This window comes from Bombus vosnesenskii, unplaced genomic scaffold (assembly GCF_011952255.1).
Source record: "Bombus vosnesenskii isolate JDL3184/JDL3185 unplaced genomic scaffold, Bvos_JDL3184-5_v1.1 scf7180000016261, whole genome shotgun sequence".
In the NCBI taxonomy this organism is placed as follows: domain Eukaryota; kingdom Metazoa; phylum Arthropoda; class Insecta; order Hymenoptera; family Apidae; genus Bombus; species Bombus vosnesenskii.
In genome coordinates, this window is record NW_022884330.1 from 1901506 (window position 1) to 1916236 (window position 14731).

A 14731-nucleotide genomic window follows, 5' to 3' on the forward strand; every position below is an offset into this window, starting at 1 on the left:
TAGATAAATGAAAATCGCTGTTAATTATCAAGTACAGCAAAATGACTAAATATGTATATATATACATATGTATTTGTAAATAAGTAATCATTAACATGTTTAACTAGTGTATATCAGGTCCAATATATTATTCAACACTTTACTTAATATGTTTTATTGGAATTATTACTTAAATTTCTCGTATTCTATGACAGGAAATTATTTCTAGTAACTAAAAATTAGTATCGTTAATGTAAAATCTATATATGTATATGAAAAATATAAAAACAATAATGTATGCACATACTATATCTTATACTCAAGACGTTTGCTTAAATTGTACATTTTCGAAGCAGTTGTGATGCTATTTTAACGTATTGATTATTATATCTTACATTTTATTACCATTTCATTGACATGCAATCGTGCTAGAAAACAAAATGGCTTTCATCATTGATAGACACGCGCTAACTTGTCTATCATTCGCAGAAAGTGGCGTCTCTAATGAATAGGGAAACATATGATAGAGGAAGTAAGTTTCCAGTAAATAAACGCGCCACATTTGGATTTACGTTATTCTTACTTATATTAACACAGTGAAAATATAATCGTACGTACTGAATTAATACTATATATACATGTACATATATACATACGTATATACTCAAAATAATTTTGAAATTGAAATTTTTATCTCTGCTATGTGTGTTGGATATATGTTAAATAGTTATCACATAATGTTAAATAATTCTATTCAAACCTTTATTTCATTCTAATATGTATATAATATGTTTTCCTTCCTTTGTATATTTCCATGTGAGAAGTACACTTTTATATTAGTAATAATTACATGTACATTCAACAACAATCAATTTTATGGTAAAAAAAAAAAAGAGAGAGATATCATGTCCCTCTTATGTTAGGTTTTTATCTTTCGATCGAATTGTATGCGCTTGCGCATAAAGTCAGATCGTGGCGTTATATAAGGCGCGGAATATTACTGCTTACTAATAGTTTACAAAGTGATTTTTATTGTAGACAGAACGCCACAAAAGAACAATGAAACCACGTGTATTGGTTACGAGTAACGATGTGCCAACATCTGGCATAGATCTCTTGCGGACGAAGTAAGTGTACTTTTTAAGAAAGAATATTTACTAGTGTTATTTATAGTGATTTAAAAAAGAAAAAATTAAGAAGACCATTATAATGCTGAAATTATTTGAATAATGGACATTATTGGAACAATTCACAATTATTTGTGAATTTTTAATGGTACATACTTATATGTTACTTGGAATTTAATACTTTTTGTTTAGATGCGATGTCACAATCATTCAGACGGCTATGCCTAATCGAGAAGATGTATTGCAAGTTCTTCCTGGTCATGATGCTATCTTTGTTACTGGACATATCAGTATAAATAGCGATTTTCTTAATAATGCAGGTAAATATTTAGTCATATTAATCTTTTAGATTATATGATGGTTTATGTTGTCGCGGAATTTTAAAATAAGCCAACAGTAACGGCGCTAATCAACTCAGACTTTTAAAATTTAATTGATGGAATAAGCATTATCCATAATTATGAATAATTGAGTCCGCATTTCCGAATTTATTAGAAGTCTATTAACTTTCTTTTTTGTTGAAATAATCGGCTTAAGTAACGGCGTTGTATTGAGTATTGTATTTTCTGACGTATTACTATATATATCTATTTCAAATTATAAACAACAAAATGTAAATGTATACGTCTTTCATGAATGAAATTTAAAGAAATATCAAAAAATAGGATCTTCTCTAAAAGTCGTCTCAACAATGTCAGCTGGCTATGACCATTTGGATGTTCCCGAAATTAAAAGAAGAGGTATCAAAGTTGGTCACACTCCTATGGTTTTATCAGCTGCAGTTGCAGAAATTGCAGTACTTCTGACATTAAATGCAGCAAGACGAACTCATGAAGGACGTCTAAAACTTGAACAGTAATTAGACACGAACTTTTTATTTAATCGCTTCTGAAAATTGTAATTAATCAAGTTAAAATTATATATCTATTCAAGAAATGTTATACAAATTTTATTCGGATTTTATTCAAAAATTTAGAAGGATAGATTTACTTATCTTAATTATAGAAAATGTTAAGTGTCTTTTAATACACATATATAAAATACTTAAAAATTTAGAGGACAAGTGGCAAGATCTTTGCAATGGTTACTTGGTCAAGAGTTAAGAGGATCAACAGTTGGCATTGTTGGTTTGGGCAATATTGGACAAGCTATTGTTAAACGACTGAAAGGATTCGATGTAGATCGTTTCATTTATACCGGACATTCTCGTAAAAAAGCAGGTATTTATAAATGTATAGATAAAAATGAAATATGCATTTTTGATAGGATTGTTTATCTGTATTTCAATCTTAAATAGGGGATGAACTTGGAGCGCATTATGTGTCTCTTGACGACCTTCTTGCACAAAGTGATTTCGTAATTGTCGCTACCCCCCTAAATAATGAAACTAGAGGATTGTTTAACGATGATACTTTTAGCAAAATGAAAAGAAACGCGGTATTCGTAAACATTGCCCGTGGGCAAATCGTAAAGACAGATGCCTTGATTAGAGCATTGCGTAATAACACAATTTTTGCGGCGGGTCTTGATGTTACGGATCCTGAACCATTGCCTCCCGATCACGAACTTCTTAAACTTCCCAATGCTGGTAAATATCGTTAATCATATAAATGCAAGGTTTAAATGAATTAATATATTTATCCTTTTTTTAATATCTTTATTAACAGAAATTCCATTCTATATTTTCATGTAATATGTGTACATATTAGTTAATTGTAGAAATATATAGCAAAGTTGTATATATATACATTAACAAATATAAAATGTACTGCAGTGGTCATACCTCATTTGGGCAGTGCTACTACGAAGACACGAAATGATATGTCTCTTACTGCAGCACAAAACATTCTCAATGGATTAGAGGGTAAGCCACTGATATATGAATTGTAACTAATATGTTCTATTGCATGTATGAAGTATAAACTTTTATTACATAATTTAAGACTATATATTTGTTTCAAGTAATATAATGATACAATGATATATTCTTAGCATATTTAAGAATATTAACTGACACATATACATATACATCTATAACATGTATTTTAATATCACGTCTTTTTACATAAATTTATATTACCTATATATGTAAAATTTCCGAATGGCTCATCAAATATATTTTGGAAATATTGAAATGCCTCTGATGTCTTGTGATAATTTCCTACCTATTATAAAAATTTGTAGTATCTACCTCTTCTTCTTTATTTCTTGCATTATCTTATAAAAGGTTTAGGAGATACTTCCCTTTTTTTAGACATATATTTAAAATGTTTTTTGAAACTAATCAAAGAAAACACAATTATGAAAGAATGTAACCCTCCAGTTTCTTATAAATTAGGGAAAAATATCCCCACCATTATTTAAAACATCATAGAACATCTGTTCATTACAAGTTTTTACCAAATTTAAGTGCAAACTTTGGTATTTATCACCCGTAATGCACAACAGGTAACCATCAGGCTTCCACTACTGCATTTTTTAAGTTACTTAGGATTGGATCAATTTTAGTTTCCAAAGATAAGATATGGCCTGTATTACAATTATGACTTGCAATAAAACTTATTACTAAGGGTAATTTGTTCATCTGAACTACCTACAAAATAAATTAATAATTAGATTTACATTAGCTTTTACATTTATTTGTTAGTCTTATATTTAATGAAAAATAATAATATTCTATAATAATAATAATAATAATAATAATAATAATAATAATAATAATAATAATAATAATATGTACTTTTTTTATTACCTGATAACTACTATACATGCATATAATTGTTTTATTTTTCCCTAAACCCAGTTTGCTTCCTTGATCTGTTGCCATGCCAAATGTAGATAAGAAACTTGCTCTCATAGCTAATTCAGGTGTCGTATCATCAGTTACAGATATGACAGGTACTCCATCCCTATCTGTTATCAGTATACTATGAAGTCCTTCCACACTACTTAAAAGTCCATAAAGAAATTTTCTTAATTCCTGAGATAACAAAAACAAAGATATAAATAATGATAATTAACAACAATATTATGATACTATATGTACTTTCGCAAATTATAATATTTCTATCCATAAAATACATATTCTTTCCATAAATATTTTATAAATATTTTTAAATTAACTTGATCTATATCTAACCTTAAAATATAGACTACATTATATCTTATAAAATAATAAAATATAATCGGAAAACTTACTGCTGTCATCTTTAATATTCACTATGATAAGCTACGCGATAGATTGTAAACTTATTTAAGTCTAATAAATCTTAAATATTAGGACTACCAAATGCTTCTTTTGACAGGTTGTCATATGATAAACGTAGAATGCGCGCACATCGCATTTAAACTATCATGCTAAAAGAAACTCTTGGAACGCAGTTCGAATTTGAAATAGTTGTTAGATATTTGTTGTTAAAAACTATAAATGTAAATTAAACTGTAAAACTGTAAGTTAATAATTTAGTAATTCTAGAGATATATTAACATTTAAGTGAATCATAGGTTATAATTAAAACTAATGATTTGGTTTTATTTAAAAATATGGCCCAATTTTAAAAATTTTGTTTATTTTGACTTACATTCCGTATTTATAATGTTTGAGATGAAATTGTATTTGTGTTTATTTTAGAGCAACTACGGGACACTTTAGATACAAACTAAATATATAGTAACTCAACATCAATGTAATTTGTAACAATATTTTTATTAGAAAATTTCGTTTATCCTAACAAAAGTTAGTAAAAAAGGAAACAGTGATAATGTATAATTTATTATAGTATATAAATTGATGAATTGTATAAATTTACATGCAAATTATACTTCATTTCATCAGAGTACTATCATTACTATCGCTTTTATAATTATTATAAAATACCGCTCATCATATGGATTAAACATAAAACAATCATTACATTGTTCAAAATATATTAAAAAAAAAAAACACTCATTTCTATAATTATTGTTTTTTTAACATCCACATATGAGTTTGTACTAGAGAGTTAATTTGACACTTCAGTAACATCCAACATAAACATTTTTGATAGATCTTGACCATAATATATTTTTGTGTTATCTGCTAGTGCTTCATATTTCTTTAGTTCTAAGAATTCTCGGGTAAGAAGAAGCTTATTTGCTTCAGCCTGCATTTTTGTTTGATAATGTTCGGCATCTGAACGACTTTTCTGTCTTGCCAAATGCATTTCATCTTCAATAGCCGCTATTCGTTGTTGTGACTCTTTTTCCATAATTTTTTGAATATACTGTATTTTTGCTACTTGTGCCTCTTTTTCTGCTTCAATAACAGCTTTCTTTCTATCAGTCTCGGCATCCTTTTCGACGACTTTTTGATGCTGTGTTGAAATTAAAAGTTTCGTTTTCTCTGCTTCCCTGTAATAGTTATTAAAATATTATTCAAGTTTTTTATAATAGAATCTATGGTACTTACATTAACTCATAATTTTTTCTGATAGTTTCTGGAATTTTTGGTTTAGTAACTCTAACTGCATGAATACTTAAACCAGGTGCTAAGTCATTTAAGTCTTTTTGTAAAGCAGTTTTCAAATTTTCATCTATTTGATCGAACAAGTCTATATACACCTCGTGCAATGTGTGTACAGAACAAAATTGATTTAATTCATGGTGAATCTTATTGAATATTAATGTTTGATCATAATCTGCTGTGAAGTTTCTCACCATGTTATAAACTATAATTAAAATAATTAATATACAATATTGCAATAATTTATAACTTCTAGTTTAACATAATAAAATTCTTACCACTACTTGCATCTAATATATTTACAACTTCTATACGATCAAAATAAATCATTACACCTCCACTTGTTCCGCATGGAACATTCTTTACTTCATCTGTCTGTAGTGTAACTTGGACAGAGCGATATGTTGTTAATAAGGGTATCATCATATGAAACCCAGGGTTGCTGACTTGAGGCAATAATGCTCCACCCTGTAGCATAGAAATGCTTATAATGTTTATAATATTGGAATCAAATATATTTATAAATTACTTACTCTAAAATAAACACCAACATGACCTTCTTCTATACGATGTAAAGAAAAGTTGAAAACTACTGCTAAGCAAATACAAAAACATATTCCAATAATGCTCTGGTCAAACATGCTATTTTAGTTGCTAAAATAGAAATATATCGTGTTATATGAATTAAGGAAATTAATAATCCGCTATATATAATTATGTTTATTGTAACAAGCTATTAATTTTGTATTGTACACAAGAATATTTATTACAAACTGTATTCAATAAAATGACAATAATTTGTTTTATTTACACTTCTATCATTGAGGTTATATTTGACTTACATATATTATTAAACTTTGTAAACCTCTAAAATATTATCTACTTACGATAGCGAATATATTAGGAAGTAAGTAAACTTGTGAATTTAGATTTTTAACGTATAAATGTTGAATATTTTATGTTTTAGTCAATTGTGTTGTTTCAGTTGATATATCAGATTTTGTTATAAATTAAATCGTTTGCTTAACTCATGTTATGTATTATATTAAATAATGAATTAGCTTTTTAAAATTACATTTGGATATGATTTCCATATATATATATACTATACATATCACACATTCTAATATCGTTCAAGATAAACAGAAACCGATAACTGTTAAACCAGAACAATCTCAACGGACGAGGATAATTTCTTATAAGGAAATGACGATTAAGAGTTTCAAATTCTTTTTAATGTTATTAAAAATAATTTAAAAAATATTAATACAATTTTAAATAAGAATAATATAATTTATTCTGCAACATTACTAAAACAATATAGTGACATTTTTGATTACTAGTGTCACGTATGGCGCTTAAAATAATACAAAATTATCAAAAATTTTGTTTACTTAAATTACCAATATATCTTTATTTCCTGTATGTACATCTTTATAAAAAGGATGATAAAAGTTAATTCATATAGCAATCATTATTCTTAACGTAAAAGACATGTTTCTCTTGGGTATTTTAAGTATTTTTATTTCTCTATTTGTTTTTATTAGATTTATTTTTCTGTAATCTTTTTCTATCACGATTGCCACTTTCCTCGGTTTCATTGATAGTTTTAACATCAACTATATTCTGATTTAATGCCTTTAATTCTTGCAAAGCTCGTTTGGCCAATTTCCCTTCTGGCGTGTCCACTGGTTCTAAAAGGAGCATCGTTAGGGACTTCTTCAAGAGACTCCCGGCCTCTTCAAGGCGCGAAGCTAATTCGTTTGAAGAAATTTCTCGTGCGGAATATGCACGATTTGCTAACAACACTAGTGGTAAGTGCATTTCGTATAACATTATTCCTAAAAAATATATGTATAGTAATGGATGACGTACTTTATTCATATACGTACATATATATGCATACTAAATTGATATTTAAACACATTTAAAGTTGCTGCAGAATTAAAATTCGGTTAATATCATTTTTCGCTGATTTTACTAAGTCGAATAAATAAATTACTCGATTAAAAATACCTTTCAATCGAGATATTCCTGGTTCGGTAATTTCAAGCATATCGTACATTTCCTTACATACGTCAGACATTTTCTGCATAATTTTTTTTTGTGGATTTGGCGTTGCCACTTCCTTTCTATAGGCAGCTAGTAACTTTTGTTTCAATGATAGCATTAGAAAATGATTTCGATGGAAAGACTTCGACAATTTCGCCATTAAAGTTTCCAATCCCTTGATTATTAAAAATCAAGATATATATTAAATTAGATAGATGCTCAATAATGTACAATCATCATAATTCTATCATATACGAACTTTAATATCGTAATCGTCCACATCGTCGATCAATGTTTTGGTTATATTTAAAGTGGCTCTGACAAGACGACCTCCGATGGAGCTTTTGCACTTGTTGCATTGCCATCTCGTTCCTTTTTCGTATGGAAACTTTGTCAGAGGGTTTTGCATTCCTATGTAACCCTCTCTACATCGTGGACACAGAATACTGCTCATGTACGATCCCATTTCGTATGGATCGCTGCATAATGGGCACTCGCATTCGAAATACTTTCCACCTCGCAAATGTTCTCTCCTACCTAAGGTTCCCTAGCAATGAAACATGTAAATGATCAATTCTCAAAGCGATCGATAAACAATTGATAGATCTGCACACCTTTACAATTTGTAATTTTAATCGTTAGAAGCTTCGTACATAATATAACGTGGTATAATAGTATTTTAATGATTTAAAAAAGTGATTTGGAAAAGGAGTGATTTGGATTTTGTGAAGTAAAAATCTTTATAATAAGCGAATAAACAAACCAAAAGCGACGAGGTGTAATTGAAGTAGATTTCGTCGCCTTCTTTGATCGGCAAACTGGCGTATACAGTAAGCTGAAAATTGTCATCAGCAGTTAGATGAGTGTTACCCCTGCAGTCGTGAGCCATCAGGGAGGCCTCCACATATAAACCTCGTAAAAGAAGTCCATCCAGACCTCCCGGAGATCTGAGCTCGAAACAATTAACGTCTAAAATTCCGCACAACAGTTGGAGGAGCTCTGAGACAGATGGGTCGTCATCAGGAACCAAATGAAGCGATTTTATCACCTATTTGAAACGAGAAGACTTATTATAGAAAATTAATCGTCTTTCATAATTAGTTGCTTCGTTTTACTTACATTTACGACATTTAGTTCTCTATCTTTCCAGACGGACGTGTTTCTTCTCTTATCTGTATGAGCTTCCATAGATTCGACTTGTTTCCATAATTCTGGATCTCTTTGTCTCAAGAGCCATAACCTTAACGGTAATAATACACCGATGATATTTTCCGTATTGTTTATTAATAAATCTTTATTGCGTTTGAAAATTTCGCACTCATCCGGTGTATGATGTTTCGATCGTTCCTGAAATATGACTAATGATCAATGATAACTGACGGTGCCTAACAAAATAGTGTACCTTCCTCCAAGAGAGTAAAGAGAGTAAGTAAGGTACGCTTTGTTAAATTTTGTAGCGATTAAAGAGGAAATTTAGAGAGGATGTTTGAGTAAAACGAGTGAATTATTTTTGCATCTACCTCGCAGGCAGTACTGCACAGAGGCGCGATGTTGCATTTTGAGCAAACATACTGTAGTTCTTTCTTGATTTTTGGCAACAAACGCAAACACGCAAAGCATGCCGGATCTTTGCTGGAAGTTATAGGTCCAACAGCGATCGGTTCTTCGCGAAGTATCACCTCGCCTGCTGTTAAATTCTTTGCCGCCTGTAAATATCTTATAAAAGACGATATATAAATATATGTCAAAATATACAACACATCTAACGTGATATATACACACATGATTTCAATTCAATTCGTAATCAATTAGTTGCGAAGATCAAAAGTGTATATATCATGATATACAATATCATATTTGCTTTTTGACTGAGATTAAATATAATCCAAGAATTTATTAACACGATACTGCCAATAGATGCTATTTCAACGCTTTTAGATGCCTATCGCGTTATATTTGTTTAAGATATATGTGCTGTATGTGTTTATACCTGCCCAGCTTCTCTGAGTAAGCAACTCTATATTTTAACGTGGGAGTCGCAGCGTTTTTCGATTTTCCTTCCATCGTGGTATATTAGTCCAGCTATTTTCGTCAATTGCTTGAAAGAACGTATGTACTTACGTGTCTTATGCGAGACTAACGATACTTAGACGCGTGAGAGTTTGACGGTATCGTGCATTTCCTACGGTTCGTAACTGACACCGAAATACAGGAAGTTGTAGCGGGAGCCGTCTCTCTTTAGTACTCTCGATACGCTATATTATTATTAGAAGTAGCGTAGCGCGTGCTTGTCGAGTATTCGTAACAAAACAATGCGTAGGTAATGGCTTTAGGGTCCGCGATCTTCCACGATCGTCCACATTTTAAATAAATCGTTCTCCCGGTGTTGATGAAATCTTCTAAGAAATTTAGATGTAAATAGAAGACCGATGTAAGTTTGACGAAGATTAAAAATGATTAAACTGTTACGAGAGGGATTTGGAGAATCAGAGACAGTTTTATTTTCTCCATTTGTGTTCGTCGTCGTTCGTTAGATGAGATCTGATATGTGATAAGTTTTTAGTAAGAAACATTATGTTGAATACATTATATTCGTATTGAAACATGATATATGTATTTATTACGTACGTACGTATGGTCTTGCGTAACTTTATTAACAAAGAAATACGTTCGTACAAAGCTTCATATATTTACAATAAATATTTATAAACTTTTGATCGATTCTTCGAGTTGAGCCAGAGATTCTTTAGCAACGATACCTATTTGACCTTCCGGTGTGTCCGGTGGTTCTAAGCATAAAATTAATGCCGCTTCTTTCAAAATGTTGGCAGCCTCTATCATTTTTGATTTTAGGGCAGCTTCGTCGATCACTCCAGCGTTCCATTGCGTTTTAGCGATAAAAAGTAAAGGCGCATGGAGCTCATAAAGTGTCATTCCTTTATCGGTAAAAGCAAAATATTAATAACAATCGTTAATAAAACATCATCCATTAACAGAAGTTCATTATTGTTTAATTGACATTTGGCGTAGATATCTCAGGAAATAAAGTGCGTTATCATTGAAAGTACAGTAACAAATGGCAGATAATTATAAATCCTTTACCTCTTATACGAGAATAGCCAGGTTCTATGACGTCCAAGACCTGAAGTAACAGCCTGCAAATATCGATTTTATGTTCTAATACGACGTCAGGCAAATCATCTAGGAGGTACTCGTCCACGCGGCCATACATCTGTGTCAACGAATGTCTGAAAAAGCGAAGTTCCTGGATTATTTCAATCTTCTAAATCCTCTTACCATGTTTTTAACATTACCGACAAAATAGGTATCAAAATTTGTATCTATTGAGAGACAGCTTTGTGGATTTGCCAATTGAGATTTCAGCATAATTTATACACAATAAGCGGATAATTCTTCCCATTCATACAGTATACGCACGAAACTTTACACACAGACGTAAATTTACCACGTGTCACCATACATCATCATACATTTCAATCTCCACGTGTATTCTTACAATCGTCTCTCAATGGTAATCGATATAATAATATAAATATTTTATCTGTCTCTATCTCGATCGACTCTCGATCGTTTGTTATCTACACCGCATAATCTGATAAACACTTATCACGCATATGAATTACCATATTAATAAGATTACATTTACCTGAGCATCGTAAGGAAACCATGTCGGGGATGTAAAACAGAACGATATTTTTTCACCACTGTTTCCCTTTCCTGAATGGCATCAGCTCCATCAGCACCGCTAATGGTCTCTACTGCATCCACTTCTGCTTGTATGATATGCAACACTTTTCGAACGGCTGATCCCGATGTCGTAAATTCACAATGCGTACATTTCCATGAACTTTCTGGATCTGTAACATAAATTTAATTGGAAATTGCGATTACGGTTAATCGTATTCTTAATTGTATGCGGATCAGTCGATATCGTTAGCGAGGCAGTCATACGAGATATTTTTACCCAGAGAATCTAAAGATAACACAATTCCGTTATCGCACTTGTTGCACTTCAACGAAGACACATGCGTTCCAAGTTCAGTGGGATCTGAACATCTTGGACAGGCACAGGCGAAATATTTTCCTTCGAGAAGATGTTCTCTTCTCAATAGCGTAGGAAGTAACGAATGTGTGTAACTTCCGTAAAGTTCTCCACCGGCAGGAATTTTGAGGGTGGTACGTAATCGTACTCTGTGAACAGAGTAAAAGTTCTTTAGATACTTTTTATCAAGTAACTTGGCGATCTGTTACTGAATTTAAGCAATTATCATTTTACCTATAATCAGTTGGTGAAATGCTGTGGCATGTATTAGAGATACACGAATGATTCATTAGAGCCACTGTTGGATACAGTGCTCTCGCGCTACACCCTTTCGCTGTTCGAATCTCGAAAGTATTGATTTCTAGAATTCCACAGGCTGTATGAATTTGTTCTTCCGAGAATCTGCGACGAAACAAAACGAAACATAGGTCGATGATAAAATTACTTATTTCTCTCGCGAGATTGACGAGTAATTACCTGTCTAATTTCAGTTGTTTTCTTATATAGTCCACTATATTAATCTGATTTGATTGCCAATGTTTCTTTTGACTTCTTATTTTATTGTGAGCCTCCATGTCCTTTATCTCATTGTTCCACCTTTCAGGATTTCTCTCCGATTCTAAAAGCAATCTTAACGGAGTTATACATTCCAATTGCGGCACTCCATTTTCGTTTGCTTCTTCCAGAGCAGCCTGCACGTTAAACTTCTCCTTGGCTTGTACGAATACCTACAAATAAGATACGTGAGTATCATAGTTTGTCGTTCGATGCGTAGCATAAAAGCGAATCATATTTCTAAATCACACGTCTTTTAACATCTTCACACTTTCATTTTCCGCTTTTAACACCTTCTTTTCTCTCTTATATCCTACGAAGTATGCAAATTGACAATGTATTATTAGCGAAGGCTTCACAATCGATTGCAACATACGAAAATTATTTGCAAATAAGCGTTAATCGCATAAAGTGGAAGATAGTTTCGCTGTTTTTATATTCTCCTGATTTCTACCTGACATTCATAGTCCTTGTGTTGCGGTTGGTTTTCACATTCTTCTGAACATACAGGCCAACCGCATTTTGAACAAAGAGGTTTAGCGCTTAACGATGGAGGCCATGTTGCATAACAGGAAAGACACAAAGGGTATGTGAATGCCTTTGGTCCAACTACAAAAGGCATTTCTGTGACAATTTCTTCCCCTGCTTCCAACTCTTTGCTGGCGACCATGTACCTGAGAAAAAGTATTTTAAAGATTTACCAAACAGTGTTCATTTCAATCGTAATATAGTCGATTAAGAAGAAGAAAAATACTTTCTTACCTTCCCACTTTGTCATTCTGAAGAATTTTGTATGTCGCCGTGCTTTTCCCCGTTGGCGTCGATTCCCCCTAATGAACAACATTATTATTTTTAAAGCTGTAGCTTTGTATTATTGAGAAATTGACTCGTAATTGAAAATTGTAGATTGTTATTTTCATTTTTAACGTAAATACGCAGCAGAATCATTTTTGTGCAATAAATGTAACGCGGAAAGCAACATCACTGTACATGCTGTATAGAAGCTTGCGTATGCAAACGAATCAATTCGGTACATCGATTTCGTAAGACCAGTACATAGTTTTGTATTATAGACTATTTGCTTGTTATTTTTTAATAGTGTGCAACAAACGATCAGTGAAAACTTCGTCTATTATAGAAGTATGACGCAAAATTTGGATATATTAAATGCAAATGCAGTTTAAATATGCTAAACGCAATATGTTCAGCATGAGTTTTCCATTAACGATAAAATTATAGTCAAGTCGCAATATTTTATACTCTATAGTATATTGTTAGCGGGTTTATGCGGGCAAATAAAACAATAAAATTAAATATTTTATAATCTACAGTATGCTGTTAGCGGGTTTATGCGGGCAAATAAAACAATAAAATTAATTTACAACAAGAACATTCAGCATGAACGGAACAGATTTTATTAATTTATGATACATACCAAGCTTTTTTGTGACATGGTTGATCAACGATCGATCAATATTGATACTGAAATAATTTCCTCAAGTTCGCTTGTATTGTACGCCTCTTTCGGGTTCGAACCGAATTGCACGATCTGCTAAAGAAGAAGGATACAAACAGACTGAAAATTAATTTTGCACAGACGTTTATATATATATATATATATATATATATATTCGCTTTAATAAAAATATACTATCCACGAAGAGACTGCCAAGATATGATCTAGATCGTTCACCATCGTCTTTCGGGAAGAGTCTCAGTTCGCGTAGAAATGGTAGTTACACACTCTGCGTCGAGCAACTATTCTATTTTGGGAACCGAAAATGTCCAGTTTTAATTGCTTCGACAGTTTCACGAAATGGTCAAAAAATGAGACTGGTCATTTTTATGACTATTCATCTAATAATCATATAAATAATTATGTACATTTCGCTATTTTCTTCGCTGTATCTTCAGTACCTTTTTCATGTGACAGAAGATTACGGATGAGTAACTTTTTGAAATGAAAATTTAGGAATAATAGATAGTTTTGACCAACTATTTTAATATACAATTACCTTTATATATTGAAGTTTGAAAGAAGTTCTATTAACTTCGCGCCCTCCTTCCTTTTTTGTATTCAGGATTCTTCTTCTGTATATTGACAACTAGTTATAATCTAATTTTCTTACGAGATTGATCAACAGTTTCTTTACGTGTGCAATTGACTTGATTGAGGTTGCTTCCTACTGAAAATTGCCCATTGGAATTCCAGATTTTCAACAAAGAAAAAGTTCATTTAGTAGGAAAAAAAGGAAATTATAATTGGAGAAATTTCAAAAATTTTTCCGTTTGTTCAGTACATTAATCCAAACTTTTTAAAGTTTGAAATATAATATCCTACTATAATTAAAGAGTTTGATATATGTCGTTTATTTACATAATATATAAATACCATTTATACAGTGCATTTAAAATTAACATAGTCAATTAGAGAGACATATATGGGTTTTAGTA

The 14731-nt window shown here is 31.4% G+C and overlaps 5 protein-coding genes across 7 annotated transcripts; 1 reads left to right on the plus strand and 4 right to left on the minus strand.

The window, feature by feature from the left end:
* The first annotated feature begins 984 nt into the window (after positions 1-984).
* LOC117241767 (glyoxylate reductase/hydroxypyruvate reductase-like) lies at positions 985-3241 on the plus strand. The gene is made up of 6 exons (XM_033507873.1): positions 985-1106; positions 1299-1426; positions 1772-1961; positions 2163-2326; positions 2404-2694; positions 2881-3241. Exons 1-6 carry the CDS (start codon positions 1039-1041, stop codon positions 2994-2996), a joined length of 957 nt encoding a protein of 318 aa, XP_033363764.1. The 5' UTR covers positions 985-1038; the 3' UTR covers positions 2997-3241.
* A 126-nt stretch (positions 3242-3367) lies between these two features.
* On the minus strand, positions 3368-4462 carry LOC117241778 (ragulator complex protein LAMTOR3-A). Its single transcript, XM_033507890.1, has 3 exons — positions 4305-4462; positions 3859-4086; positions 3368-3699 (listed from the first exon to the last, which is right to left on the minus strand). The coding sequence occupies exons 1-3, from the start codon at positions 4311-4313 to the stop codon at positions 3562-3564; spliced, it is 375 nt and encodes a 124-aa protein (XP_033363781.1). The 5' UTR covers positions 4314-4462; the 3' UTR covers positions 3368-3561.
* Positions 4463-5055: 593 nt separating this feature from the next.
* On the minus strand, positions 5056-6787 carry LOC117241768 (erlin-2-like). Of its 3 annotated transcripts, none has more exons than XM_033507874.1 (5): positions 6491-6787; positions 6141-6261; positions 5886-6075; positions 5554-5812; positions 5056-5495 (listed from the first exon to the last, which is right to left on the minus strand). In XM_033507874.1, exons 2-5 carry the CDS (start codon positions 6246-6248, stop codon positions 5108-5110), a joined length of 945 nt encoding a protein of 314 aa, XP_033363765.1. In that variant the 5' UTR covers positions 6249-6261; positions 6491-6787; the 3' UTR covers positions 5056-5107. The 3 variants fall into 3 exon arrangements, with proteins under 3 accessions (XP_033363765.1, XP_033363766.1, XP_033363767.1); XM_033507875.1 differs by having other exon boundaries at positions 6495-6676; XM_033507876.1 differs by lacking the exon at positions 6491-6787 and adding an exon at positions 6419-6437.
* An 88-nt stretch (positions 6788-6875) lies between these two features.
* LOC117241749 (SET domain-containing protein SmydA-8-like) lies at positions 6876-10142 on the minus strand. The gene is made up of 7 exons (XM_033507831.1): positions 9650-10142; positions 9180-9375; positions 8779-9006; positions 8423-8707; positions 7919-8206; positions 7624-7834; positions 6876-7448 (listed from the first exon to the last, which is right to left on the minus strand). The coding sequence occupies exons 1-7, from the start codon at positions 9721-9723 to the stop codon at positions 7138-7140; spliced, it is 1593 nt and encodes a 530-aa protein (XP_033363722.1). The 5' UTR covers positions 9724-10142; the 3' UTR covers positions 6876-7137.
* A 150-nt stretch (positions 10143-10292) lies between these two features.
* LOC117241751 (SET domain-containing protein SmydA-8-like) lies at positions 10293-13863 on the minus strand. The gene is made up of 9 exons (XM_033507834.1): positions 13713-13863; positions 13040-13107; positions 12732-12951; positions 12200-12450; positions 11957-12124; positions 11645-11871; positions 11327-11537; positions 10762-10907; positions 10293-10595 (listed from the first exon to the last, which is right to left on the minus strand). The coding sequence occupies exons 1-9, from the start codon at positions 13728-13730 to the stop codon at positions 10363-10365; spliced, it is 1542 nt and encodes a 513-aa protein (XP_033363725.1). The 5' UTR covers positions 13731-13863; the 3' UTR covers positions 10293-10362.
* Between the last annotated feature and the right edge of the window lie 868 nt (positions 13864-14731).